The sequence below is a fragment of the Capsella rubella genome, unplaced genomic scaffold (genome assembly GCF_000375325.1).
Source record: "Capsella rubella cultivar Monte Gargano unplaced genomic scaffold, Caprub1_0 scaffold_2, whole genome shotgun sequence".
Taxonomy (NCBI): domain Eukaryota; kingdom Viridiplantae; phylum Streptophyta; class Magnoliopsida; order Brassicales; family Brassicaceae; genus Capsella; species Capsella rubella.
This window is the reverse complement of record NW_006238922.1, coordinates 11,365,645-11,379,242: the sequence shown is the minus strand read 5'-3', so window position 1 is coordinate 11,379,242 and position 13,598 is coordinate 11,365,645. Positions and strand designations below refer to the sequence as shown.

General features: G+C 38.9%; 3 protein-coding genes and 1 pseudogene across 7 annotated transcripts; 1 reads left to right on the top strand and 3 right to left on the bottom strand.

The window, feature by feature from the left end:
- Nucleotides 1–170: 170 nt before the first annotated feature.
- LOC17895739 (serine protease SPPA, chloroplastic) lies at nt 171–4,684 on the bottom strand. The gene is made up of 13 exons (XM_006301048.2): nt 4,232–4,684; nt 3,859–4,042; nt 3,631–3,768; nt 3,259–3,429; nt 3,079–3,182; nt 2,720–2,787; nt 2,120–2,286; nt 1,951–2,020; nt 1,457–1,611; nt 1,229–1,334; nt 948–1,035; nt 721–864; nt 171–596 (listed from the first exon to the last, which is right to left on the bottom strand). The coding sequence occupies exons 1-13, from the start codon at nt 4,634–4,636 to the stop codon at nt 363–365; spliced, it is 2,034 nt and encodes a 677-aa protein (XP_006301110.1). The 5' UTR covers nt 4,637–4,684; the 3' UTR covers nt 171–362.
- Nucleotides 4,685–5,082: 398 nt separating this feature from the next.
- On the top strand, nt 5,083–9,124 carry LOC17896349 (uridine-cytidine kinase C). Of its 4 annotated transcripts, none has more exons than XM_023787742.1 (12): nt 5,083–5,206; nt 5,495–5,863; nt 5,998–6,112; nt 6,404–6,599; nt 6,773–6,886; nt 7,006–7,179; nt 7,337–7,531; nt 7,631–7,753; nt 7,841–7,953; nt 8,077–8,200; nt 8,312–8,533; nt 8,752–9,124. In XM_023787742.1, the coding sequence occupies exons 2-12, from the start codon at nt 5,527–5,529 to the stop codon at nt 8,968–8,970; spliced, it is 1,932 nt and encodes a 643-aa protein (XP_023643510.1). In that variant the 5' UTR covers nt 5,083–5,206; nt 5,495–5,526; the 3' UTR covers nt 8,971–9,124. The 4 variants fall into 4 exon arrangements, with proteins under 4 accessions (XP_023643510.1, XP_023643507.1, XP_023643509.1 ...); XM_023787739.1 differs by having other exon boundaries at nt 8,038–8,200; XM_023787741.1 differs by having other exon boundaries at nt 5,488–5,863; nt 8,038–8,200.
- Nucleotides 9,095–9,799, bottom strand: LOC111832180 (annotated as a pseudogene).
- Nucleotides 9,800–10,197: 398 nt separating this feature from the next.
- LOC17894754 lies at nt 10,198–13,547 on the bottom strand. 2 transcript variants are annotated; one of them, XM_023787618.1, is made up of 6 exons: nt 13,296–13,547; nt 11,509–13,211; nt 11,264–11,411; nt 11,021–11,168; nt 10,709–10,927; nt 10,198–10,620 (listed from the first exon to the last, which is right to left on the bottom strand). In XM_023787618.1, the coding sequence occupies exons 2-6, from the start codon at nt 13,160–13,162 to the stop codon at nt 10,381–10,383; spliced, it is 2,409 nt and encodes an 802-aa protein (XP_023643386.1). In that variant the 5' UTR covers nt 13,163–13,211; nt 13,296–13,547; the 3' UTR covers nt 10,198–10,380. The 2 variants fall into 2 exon arrangements, with proteins under 2 accessions (XP_023643386.1, XP_006300750.1); XM_006300688.2 differs by having other exon boundaries at nt 11,509–13,547.
- Nucleotides 13,548–13,598: the final 51 nt, after the last annotated feature.

Here is a 13,598-nt window from a genome sequence, read left to right as displayed (position 1 = left end):
ATTGCGGTGGGAACTCTCCGTTTATTCTCAAGAAGCACGCCAGCGTTAGTCCTTCATAGCTGAGACTATCTTGTATAGGAGAGAGCGTCCACTCGATCTCTTTTCTTATGCAAGCTTCAACATTGTCCTCAGCTAAGGAGAATGCAGAAATTGAGAGAAAGGCTTCGAAGAAGATAAGATACTAACGTTTACAATGGTCTTTCATTATTGTTTGAGATTAGCTGAAACTGTAAAATAGTTTTAAGACTTGTTTCACCTTAACTTCATATCTCATTGGTTACATTGATATCAGTTTTAGTTTCATCTATAAGGAAACGGTTTCTTTACTTCCATTCAAATGAGATTCTGTAATAGTGTTGGAATTATCGGAGAGAGCTGAGGTAATCTTTAAGCAAATCAATGATGGGAGTTGCTAAAGAGTCTCGTCCAAGTTGCTGAAACATGATTCCATCCATTCGAGCTTGAACTCCCTCGGTGATTGTTAATTCATCGAGCAGTCCTTTTAATGTTCTGTCAACTCCAATCACCGAGCTCCCTATACCGCTTAAGATATCTGGTAGTGATGTAGAAGGTCTTGAAAGCTCAACAAGAGTTACCTGTATTTACCGCAAGAAGAAGCGAAGTATCAAATATCATCTCCTTTGTGCTTTTTCTAAGTTTTAAAGAATTGTTGTTACAAAGATGAGTTTACTGAAGCAAGAGAGAGTTTTAGGGGCGAACCTTCTTATCAAGAGGAATATTAGCTTTCTGCTTAGCGATGGCTATAGCTCGGGACAGCCCACCCAGTGCATCTACTAGACCACGAGAATGAGCATCCTTACCAGTCCAGACTCTGCCTTGTGCAACTTCTTCCATCTTTTCGACCTAGGAAAATGGTAAGAAGATATATATTAAGTCTTCGAAAAGCACATAATTACAAGAGAGAAATACAAGATTGGACCAAATACAGGCATCGATCTTGATATGGCTGCTTTATCTCGGAAAAGCTGGTATGCATGTTGTGCAGACTTCCCAAACAGTTCTGCTTCCTCTGGCCTGTAAACATAATTTTGTTGTTTTGATTGTGAATGAAAGGAGCATATAGGTTCTCAAAAGAGCAGTTTCGAGGATCGAAATTGACAAAAGATAAAACCCAAATTAGGATCAATTGGGTGACAAAAGAAGTCTTAGACGGTTAGAGCCTAACTAGGTAAAAATTCGTTGTAATAAACAGAGTGAGGCCACTCACTTAAATGGTCTTTCTTCAGCCCCCAGAAGCTCGGCATATTTTCCTCTAGATATAGTTTCCTTGTTGAAACCAATCTTTTCGTATAATTTGGCCAAGGTAAATCTTGCTGTAACAGCAAGAACAAACAAAAGCAATCAAGCATGGTGAGGGTTGGTGAAAGAGATAGTTGTACAAAAGATTCAGAATCTTTCTTTTTTATTCTCTGGCAAGAAGAAAAAGAAAGATCACCTGTGACAACTCCAATTGAGCCAGTTAATGTCAAATTTTCAGCAACAATGGTGTTCGCAGCCATTGCCATGTAGTAGCCTCCACTTGCTGCCACATCTGACATTGATGCGATGACAGGTTTTGTTTCAGCCAGTAGTTTGATCTCCCTCCACATTCTGTGTACCATTACGAATTACAAAGTATTATAATAAAGCCTAGAAGGATCTCCAAAGCTAACTAAATTCAAATCCACACATGACCTCCAGGCTTGATAGATATCATATTGGCAAGTTACTAGATGCTTAATATAGCATTCTTAATCCATTCTCTTGATTTAAAAGATAGCACTTTAACTTCTAACCTCCATTCGAGAAGAACAATATTATCGTAATGGGTCTGAGTTTATCATGTTAGAAGGTGAAGCCAAATCATCCATGAAACTACTGTACAGTATATCATACAAGCATATTGTACGGTATATCTATACAACATTGACAGCTAATAAAACTACTTACAAATCAGAAGCGAGAGCATCGCCTCCTGGACTATCAATTCGGATGATGGCAGCCTTATATTTTTTGGACTCTTCAAAAGAAAGAGGAAACTGAAGGTTCTGAGCTGCTGTTGAAGAATACAACAGCACACATGTAGATGGAAACCTAAAAATAAAAAATAACGACCCACCTCTTACACTGCGGATTTTCTCAATTAGTTGTTCTGCTATGATAGCTGAACCAGGAGTGCTTAGCGGACCCTTAACCCGAGAAATGCTCCCCCCTGCTCTAATAATAGCTATCTGGTCTCGACCGCCACTTAATCCAAGAGTCCACTTCTTAACACCTGAGTATTTCCTGCATAAAGTATTTCAATAGAGAATATTATCTGCATGTTACTAGCCTGTAAAATTGATAAATTGCATGAAACTGATGGAGAACTGTAAACGATATCAAATTTTCTTCCTGCAAATATTATATACAAGTAAAATAATAAGTTACCTAAGTATGCATACCTCCATTTACTAAATAAATCACAAACATCTATTCATTCCAAAATGAGAACCAAAAAAGATTACATATCTGATCCACATTTGTTAAATTACAATCTCGAGTTGGTACGCCACAGGGTATTCATTTCTCCATATCACATTAAATTAATTTTACCCAATTATCATTAACCACCTAGAACCCATTAGTAAAAGGCTTGAGCCAAGTGTACATGCAAAGATAAGAACTCTAGATTCAGCAAGCCTTAGTTTGAAAATCCCATATAGTAAGAGTTAATTACTTGTAATCAACAGTAGGAAGCTTTTTGTCTTTTTCGACTCCAAGCCTCTCTTTCAGCATCGATATAACCTGCAAAAGCATTAAAAGTGAATGATTTAGATCAAAAACAGTACGGGGCCGGTACCTAATTCCCATTTGTATACAGTAGTTATGTAAGGGATACTACATGTGTATCTCATTTGTATAGTTATGTAAGGGATACTATATGAGTATCGTCATCCCAATAATTTGGAAGGATACCAAAAGATCCAAGAAGAAAAAGTTCATGAATAAAGGACAAACAACAAGGATCATCACTTATGGCTTCTGGGATTAAGAAGAAGGCACTGAATCCCATCTTTACAATAGAAATGGTATTACCTCATCATCATACATAATATCCTTTATCAGCCCCTCTTCCTTTAGCTTTTCAATTTCGTAAACTCCTTGATTGATGAAACTTTCAACATCTTCTCGCTTTTTTCCTGCATAGTTCTAAGAAGAAGTCATTCAGGAAAATTAAGATTACAACCAAAACAACATTGTAAACAAGTGTAGCACCTATTGAGTCAGAAACACCATCCAGCCAATTTGCATAAATGTTATCAAGTAGCACACTCAGCATCTCATAATTTTCCTCCGATATATTTTTGCGGGAAAGCTGATCTCCAGCACTTTTGTATTTGCCAATCCTTTGTACTTGAGGTTCAATCCCCACTTTCTCGAAGACACCTATATATTTTTGAACAATAACCAGTTCAAGACAAATGCGCCAAGTAATGATTCAACAACAGCTTTCTCAATAAATGAAGGATCGTCCGCACACATAATGAGGTGAGTGCATATAGTTTCTGTATGATATAAAACATCAAAAAGACTTTTCCTGACTTATTTTTAAGTGTGAAATTGGGCCAAAGAAGAAACAACCCCTACCTCCAAGAAAAGATGCTTGAACAGTCAAACCATACAGAAAGGAATAGGCACTAGGCGGGGCATAGAGCTCGTTGCATGCACAGCCAAGATAGTATTCCTTTAATCCACATATGTTGATATATCCAACAATGAATTTACCTAATAAAGATGTGTTTGATTAGCTCAATGAACTCAATCGGAAAGTTATAAAATCTGATACTCAACAGAGAATGTAGATTGAGGTGTTACCTGACTTTTTAAAATCCAATATATGCCTTCGAATTTCTTCAACCTTTCCCCACCCACAACTCAGAGGCTCAATGTGAAGGTAGATTCCAGCAATACGAGGATCATATGCCGCTTTCACGAAATTTTCTGAGAGTTGGGGCAGAGAAAGCCCAGAATTGAAACGACTCTTCAGCTGATCAGAGATCTGAACATAAGGAAAACAAAATTCAAAAGAATGTTATAAACAAGTTTTTTTTTTTTTAATACAATGTAGCTTTCCGTCAACTAGGTTCGCTTAAATTGCTACCAGAAACCTAAATTAACACCCCCAATACTGGTACCAGCATCCAACAACGACAAAAATGAGAACAGACGAAGAAGCGAATAACGAAACCTGGCCGCGCAATGTCATGTTCAAGACGCTTCCCTTACGAACACGCTGCCATGGAAAAGCAAACAGCATCCGCAACTTCACAACAAAAATCTCCCACGCGTTCCTATTGACATACTCCATTTCTCCGGTCGGATAGTCCTCATTTCTTTCCCCTGAAACTCCATCCCGCAGCGGTTCCTGCTGCTCTTTCTCTATCTCCGCCGAGGAAGAAGCAGGTGAATCGTCGAAAGCACGAGCCGAGAATCTCCGATTGTACGGAGAACGAAGACGAGGTTCGATATGGGAGAATTGGGAATTCACGAGGAGAGGTCTTCTGTATAAAGCCGATGCGGAGACCAGTGACCTACTACCGCTGCTAAATTTAGGTAATACATGAGGCGCGTGAAGAAGAAGTAGCTTAGCCATTGTTACTCTCTTTCTCTCCTTCCTGCGAAGAAGAAGAAATAGGTGAAGAAGAAGAAAGACTGAAAGAGGAGGATTGAGAAGGTATAGTTTCTTCCACGTCGTCACTGCTTCACCGTGTTTGACGTGTGACGGTCAAAGTCGTTACGTGGACTAACGGTTCAAAATGATTCACTAATCCAATTTCGGTTTAGTTAAGTTCACTTGAATCGGAATGCGAGAAACATGAACCAAAGTAAAAACCGAAATTTGGTCCAATTGCTAAAATTATGCAAAATCGGCTTTAATTTTATATACAAGTGTCATAAAGGTTCGGTTCGGTCCAAGGATTCAATTTTCAAAAGAATCTGGTATTACGAGTGGTTTACTGTTTGATCTCTCTAGTGATTTCTCGTCATCATCGCTAGTTTTTATAAGCTTCCCGTCTTCTTATTTCCATCATCTTTCTTACTCTCTCATTGACTGCTTGGAAAATATCTCCAACTATATTCTTGCTATCGTGCTTCTGGGTTCCGGAGAATATGGAATAATCCCCGGCGACGTTTTATCCCGATTAGACTCTTCTTCCGGGAGGTGAAAACTAAAAGTTTATTGCTCTTTGATTCCTTTATTTACAATCAGATTCGAGATGCTATCTGCTGAGAGTCTTTGTTTGTTTGATTCACTTGTCTTGATCGCCTGGACCAATAGCGTCGTTGAGACTCAAATTCTTGCATTTGGAGTTTATTTTATCACGCATGTCAATTATTTCCCCTCAAGCGTCTGTTAAATTGAATGAAATGTCTGCTCATATTTTGATCTGATTAGACCAATACAGTCCATTTTTTTTTATTGTCTTTGTCTGAAATTTCTAGCTTTCAGATTTTCTTCTTCATTGCAACATTTGGGGGGCAATGGTGCTCGATAGTTCTGTTGCTCTATCACCTCGCCGGCGGCATGGTTTGTTGCGGGATCAGGTTCAGCTTATCAAAAGAAAGGACTCTGGCAGATATGAGATAGTTCCAATTGAGGATCCATTGTCTTTTGAAAAGGGTTTCTATGCTGTTATTCGTGCTTGCCAATTACTGGCTCAGAAGAACGATGGGCTCATTTTGGTTGGGTTAGCTGGTCCCTCTGGAGCTGGGAAAACCATCTTCACTGAAAAAATTCTCAATTTCATGCCTAGTATTGCTATCATAAACATGGACAACTATAACGATGGTACCCGTGTGATCGATGGAAACTTTGATGGTATGCACCTCTATCTTACACCCTTACTTCTTGTTATAGCTTGATTCAATCATTACACTCTTACCTGTAAGATCTGATTTCAAGAACATGTGTCTGAAAAATGTTTGCGATTCTTTTATATCTGCTGGTTGCAGACCCACGCTTGACTGACTATGATACACTTCTTGACAATATACATGGCCTAAGGGAAGGAAAACCTGTTCAGGTTCCGATATATGACTTCAAGTCAAGTTCCCGAATTGGTTACAGGTACCCATTCTTCTCGTTGTTGCATTTGCTACCGTTGACAACTTGTGGACAGACGGCATTATACTTGAATTCCTGGGAACCACTTGATTGAATGATGCATGGTGGACAAAGTGATTATACGTTATTTCATTTAACCGTTGATAGTCCCCTTTCTTATACAGGCTCTTGTACGTCTTTTAGGGAAATAATGATTTATGTGTTTCCCGTACAACTTACTATTTGGGACAACTGTTAGTTAATCAGAGCTACACATCTGCAATGACTGATCAGTTTCTTTCGTGATTCGTGTAGAACACTTAAGGTCCCTAGCTCTCGCATTGTTATTCTTGAAGGCATTTACGCTTTGAGTGAGAAGCTAAGGCCTTTGCTAGATCTTCGTGTCTCTGTCACTGGTGGAGTGCATTTTGATCTTGTCAAGCGTGTTTTGCGGGACATTCAACGTGCTGGCCAGGAACCTGAAGAAATAATTCATCAGATATCTGAGACGGTTTTCATTCTTATCTCTGCTATCTTTCATTTTAAAGCCCTGATTTACCTTGCTGTCATGCCTGCTGTTTAATTTCATTTAAAATACGGATAAACCATGAATGATAAATCCTACTATTTTTTTTTTGAGTTGTTAGACAGTAAAATTTCGCTTATGTGTTTTTCTCCAAACAGGTTTATCCTATGTACAAGGCATTTATTGAACCTGATCTGAAGACGGCTCAGATTAAGATCCTTAATAAGTTTAACCCCTTCAGTGGCTTTCAGAACCCAACATATATTCTAAAGGTTACAGAACTTATATTGTTCAAAACTGTAGTATTGTGGCGTTTCATATAATCTGTGGCAAGCTGTATTGTAGCAGCGATACTTTCCCAGATGGAGTGAGTTTTGTTATCTTATTGTAGTCAACAAAGGCTGTAACACCTGAACAAATGAAGGCAGCTCTCTCTGAAGATTTTAAGGAACGTACAGAGGAAACTTATGACATATATCTGCTACCACCAGGAGAGGATCCTGAAGCATGCCAATCATACCTCAGAATGAGGAACCGGGATGGAAAATACAATCTCATGTTTGAGGTTTGGCCAATACCTGTTCAGACTAGTTTTTCTTCTGTATAAACATATTTTAAGAGCAGATGAGCAGAACTTAATCTCATATCTAAGCTGAATGAATGGGTTGTTGCCTGCTGGATTGATTAATGATTACATTTACCGCTCTATGTATTGCTTTCAGGAGTGGGTTACAGATCGTCCATTTATTATATCACCCAGAATAACTTTTGAAGTCAGTGTGCGTCTTCTCGGAGGATTGATGGCGCTGGGTTATACTATTGCAACAATCTTGAAACGAAAAAGTCATATCTTTGATGATGACAAGGTAATTGTGAAGACTGATTGGTTGGAGCAACTGAATCGGACATATGTTCAGGTAATATCTACTTCTATTGCTCTCAGTAAAAGTTTATAGACTGTCTTTGGTTGGTATTTTGAAATTAATAGTCAACTTTTTTACAACTATTTTATGAAGGTACAAGGTAAAGATCGTTCATTCGTCAAAAATGTGGCAGACCAACTTGGATTGGAAGGTTCATATGTTCCACATACATATATTGAACAGATACAGCTGGAGAGGCTTGTAAATGATGTTTTGGTATGAGTTGTGTTTATCGCACACAGATCCGGTTGATTATGTCATGATGGTATTTTTATATGTTTGGGTTCCCTGGTCATGTTTCAGGCTTTACCAGATGACTTGAAGACAAAACTTAGCTTAGATGATGATACAGTTTCTAGCCCTAAAGAAGCCCTCTCAAGAGCTTCTGTTGATAGTAGAATGAAATATCTTCACGGGTATCTTCTAATCCCTTCTCCTTGATTGGCTAAAGTTGGGAAAAAGACAGAATCTAAGAATAAAGACAACATATGTTACGCCAGGGAATCATCTGATTTGTGTAGTGATGCACGTTTTAACAGCGGTGTATCAAAGTCTTACACAAACCAAAGACACAAAGTCTTGCCCAACTTGACAAGACTTGCTGTTAACAACAGAATGGTAGATGTCAGAGCCCCTGCTTCACCGGCCACTCTTCCAAATCAGGTAGAGCGATCTCTCTGTTTTTCTTCAGAGATCTTTCAAAATCTTTGGTTCTGTTGGTGCAAATTGATAGTTTGCTTACGATTAAATCACTGAACATACGGTGTTGTATAGGGTTTTATCACTCAGCTTTCAGACCAAATATCAACACTGAACGAGAGGATGGATGAATTCACATCCCGCATTGAAGAGTTGAATTCCAAGATCCCGAACAGGATAGCGGCTTCAGGTAGTCAACATAACTTGGCTTTACCAATCGAAAACGGTAATGGATCTGTCTTATCGCTGTCCTCGTCCGCATCTCAGCTCGTAAGGGAATCTCCTCTGATGGAAGAGGTATGTTTACAGACTCTCTTAAATTCAGAATCACATACAGTCAGTTTTCTTATAAATTGCTTCACTCTAATAGAAAACAACAGAGCATCAGAGAGAGCATTAGACTCAACTGAGACAATGGAAGGGTCAATCCATGAATATAAGATAGAGATCTTAATTCACAAGTTGCGAAATTATTCATTTCTCTTCGTGATTTTTAATAACTTTCATCTGTACAGGTCGTACTTGTTGCTCGTGGACAGCGTCAGATAATGCATCAAATGGACACCCTGAGCAATCTTCTTCGGGAGTATGTTGGAGAAAGGTCTCGCATAGAGAGACTCGACAGCAACAGAACAACCAGCACAACACAAAACCTTGAATCCTCTACTATACCTATTCTTCTTGGTTTGGCCATTGGCTGCGTCGGCATTTTTGCCTACAGTCGTCTGAAATAGTTGTTGTAACAGTTCACTGTGAAATAGTTGCAATGATGTAAATAACATGGTTTGGGATACACACTGGACAAACTCAGTCTTTGACAATGTAAGAATAAAAGACTGATTCGGTTTACATTTCCGTTTAGAAAGACTCGTACTTTTTCTTGTGGAAGAAACTGGAGTCTACAACTAAACATGAGGCAGTATGAACAGTTTGTATCGTTATGCAATCCTAATACACAGTAGTGAATAGACGACGTAAGTTCTTTGACATCTTGAACAACTTGATCATAGTCTGCCTTCAGTTTCTTGTGAATGTTTGAGCTTAGTTTTCCTTTTGCAGGCTTTGTTAAAAACCAGAACACAACATGCTGGCCACTTAGTTGCTTTAGCAGTGGCAAGATCCTAAGGAAAGGAGAAAATGATAGCGATGAAAATATTTAGTTTCTGCAAGTTAAAAAGATGGTCAGTGCTCTAATAGTTTGAGTTCAGAAATCAAATGAGAAAACTTACCTCCTTTGAGATGTACGGTATGTCTGATTCTTTGCTCGTGATTGGGAGATTAGTTATGACATCAATATGAGAAATATATCCAGCTATGACACAGATTCTGCATAAAAACAAAACTCGTAACTGATTTTCACATGAACAGAGAAACACATATAAGGCGAGTGTTGTTCAACTGGTTTGAAGATTACCAAGCAAAACGAAGCTAAACCTGAAAAACTAACCCTTTATGGCCACGGCAAATGCTTTTAACCACTTCTTTCACTCCTCTCTTCACACATTTGTTTTTTAGCAGCTGAAAAGGTGATAAGACGAGATTAACAAAAGTTGCTAAGTTAAAAAGTCATGATTTCCTTTGCTAGTCAAAGGATGTGTCAGTGTAATAAACACAAAGTACAAGACTTTGAAGGGGAACTTACGTTTTCACGTATTGTATAAAGATTTGGATTAAAATTTTGTTTCATACATAATAATACCCATCTCTCTCTCTCTCTCTCCCTCTCCTGGACGTTTAAGCTAGGGTTGACTATTATTCTATACTAAGTCTACGAGTCAGCAAACCCACAAAACTCAAACATAAGCCGTTGAGTGATCTAGGTTCGTTTTATCGGTTTATTTTCAAGCCGGTTCTTATTTCTCACCAAATCAATTTAAACGCCAACACATTTAATCGGTTTGACACTTTGACTGGTGAGATTTTGGATGTAGACAGTTAATTCTGTTATTTTTAATAATGAGTTGATAATAATTGTGATTTTTATTTAACAGAATACTACAATATCATAATACTATAATAAATGTTATGACATAATTCCATGATATACTTCATACAAACTTTATTCTTTTTTTTTTTTTTTTTGTCATCGTACAAACTTTATTCTATTTCACATGTTTGCAAACTATGAGCCTATGAGGAGATCCCTAGAGCCGAGCAGCCAGCTGGTTCGAAGTGTCTATCGTTGAGCCAGAAGCTGAACCTTCAGCCCGATTATTAGAACATAAGTAGTTAAGTGACTGTAGCCAAGATACCAAAGATGGCTTGCGAATCACATCGTCTGACTCAGCCACTTGACCATACAATTCACCAAGTACCATGTTCTGTCTTTCTTTCGGTAAATTTATAATTAGATGTGCCAATGACTTCATCAGATATGGTAACACCTGAACCCAAAAAAGTATGTTAACACACATCATTAGAAGAGCACACAAGTCATTCTCTAGTAGCTCAATTAATTGGATGGAAACTTACTTGTATATCAACCAAAGAGACAAGTCGCAAAAGCAGCTCAAGAATCTGATTACCGGGATCAGACTTTCTTCCTTGCAATGACTTGGAGCTAAAAGTAGAAGCCTTCTCAACAAGGCTATGAATAGAATAAAATATAGCAGGACTTCCTGCAGGTAGATGCCGGACCAAGGTTGCAACGCCTGAAGCTAAACCTTCAAAAGGTGTGATCTCAGGATAAACCTGCAGTTATTTCAACAAATCATATATATTACTGATGATGAATAAACAAAAAAGAGAGCTACATGGCATCCATTTTCCTGTTTGCTTAGGTACCTCCAAAGATCGTTGCATGTAATAGAAAATAAGGTGTTCTTTGAGTTGGTCTCTTTCGTCCTCCTCTGACTCTCTTGCTGAAGAGAGAAATGCAACCAATAAAGTATGAGATGCGCGCGCCACTTTTCTGTTGGGATGTCCAATACATCTAGACACAGGATTGTTGAGGAATAGCAAAGATGGTAATCAAAGTTAAACAGAAAAGGGTAAAAGACATAATTATTGATCTTTTCTATAGGATACAAAAACATGGTTGATGTAACGACTCTCCTGAAGGCAGAAGCGGATAAGCGTCCAATGCAAGTTGGGATTACGCGAAGATAAAACAATATTCGAGATGTCTGCACATCGTCTCTTGACCATTCATATTCTATCTGCTGTGTAAACAAGTCTGCAGCAAGAACAACATAATATTCCAAATCTTACTAACGTATTAGCCTACAGAAAATTTCGAATATGGAAATTACAGAAGAATTGATTTGTCAAACCTTTCGGATTTGTCAAGCTATCATATGCAGGAATGGACTCAACAAATGAAAAACAAGTCGCATCATCCTCCTGGATACATGAAATCACCTCTCTAATTGTCTCCATGTATTCAGGTAAACGAATATGCCTAAAATACTCTACACAGGAGAATGAAACTAATATTTTGACTGACGTCTCCATCTTTCTTTCTCTAGACACTGTTGGTTTTAGCCATTGTTTCGTAACAGCTAGCGCAAAGACGACAACCATAAGAAAAGATGATTCTGCAATTTTCTCTATGTCTCCAAGTAATGTATCTTCTATACCGCGAAGTAACAGAGCAATTTGACGGTGCTGTAAGTAGAGATTTTGACAAAAATCCCAAATCATGTTCTCCACAATATACTTGTTCTCTTCACTTGCTGATGAATATTGATTGCAGAAAGCCCCAGTTATGGCCCCTGATTCGTTGAAGAGAACGTCAGATAGATGCTCCCTGACCCAAATGAGTCTTGGTCCAATAGGATCTTTGCCAAAAGCTTTGCAAAATGAATCATATATTTGGCCTGCAGGAAATACTTGAGTTAACAAGGCAGAAGCGAGACACAAAAGCAGAGGAGCAGAGGAAGAAACAGGTCCACATCGAGCAAATGCTATAGCAAAGTACTTCAACAGGGGGCCTTCTCTCTGAGTACTTGGCAGGGTAACATTAACATTAGACATTATAAGCTGAGCTACAAATTCCATTCGCTTCTCAGCTGAATTTCTTAGTTTAGAAATCTCAAAACTCTGTGCACCAGTACTGAATCTTGCCGCGGAAGCCCTTAGTACCCCAGCTGCTGCCATAAAGACAGCAAGAACAGTATAATTTTCCTTGGAAGTCTCTAGTACCTCGTTCATAAAAAGAGAGATCTTGTTGACGTAATTAGACCTCATATAACCTGACACAACCCACTCGATCAAATGAAGAATCATCAGACCATAAGTGACATTGCCATGAGAACCCTCGCTTTCCAACCAAATGCCAAACAAGAAATCCAATAATCTGATGTAATGAACATCCAACGAAGAAGATAAAGCATACCCAATTCCAGCAAGCACTACAGGAACAAGTACTTCTTGAGATCCCACCAATGAGCTCTCTTTTTCCAGAAGCCTGCATAGCAATTCCAAGCATAATAATTTCAAGTCTCCTGACAGAGAAGGAACGCACGCAAAGGCACCAGAGAGCAAAACACTTTGTGCTACTAAGGCTGGGTGGAGATAACGCTTGTCATCAACAACACCGTGAATGGCCTGAACCGCTGAACCAACAAGAGCCTGAGACGGCCGAAAGGCTTTCCTAATCCACACATAGAGTAGTCTAAGAACGAGAGTGTAAGACTCAGAGGGAAGAGATACATCTCGTAAAGCAAGTATGGAAATAAGAAGCTTTGCTTGGGGATCGGCAACATGGATAGAGGACTCAGAGCTAACCAAAGCTCTCAGAGCTTGAAGGTAACGCGTATCAAAGTTGTGGTTTTGAAGAGATTCACGAATCTCAGACCATGCTTGAATAATTGACCTCGCGGACGGATCAGAATTTTGCTTAACCAACTCACCAGAGACTTTAGTTCCACTAGCAGTCCTTAACCATTCTTCCAGAAAAAAACTGTTGTTAGCTTTTCTCGCCATCTCTTACTTCTACGACTAAATTCAGTAGATCCTCATCAAGTATTAGCACCTAGACCACAATAGATTAATTCAGAGCTGAGATAAACGGGAACTAGCGAAAAAAATCAGCATAAACTCTTCGAAATACGCAAACCCCAGACGAGGTCGAACAAGAGCTTCAATTATTCATAAATCCGAACATCGGCTGGTCAACCACCGCTCTCCGGCAAAAATTTGAAGAGGATTTGGCTACGGCAGCGAGTTCACGCCGAGGTCTTTCCCCTCTTGCAGGTAAAAAGAGGAAACCGCCGGAAAACTAGATAATCTGATGGTACTGCAAACATTTGTTTGTGGTTAAGGATAATCCAAATAACCGCGAAACCGGAGTTAAAACCGTATGGTTCGGAGTAAACCAGATCCGGGATAGTTTTGAACTACTTCAATGAGCTCATGTATA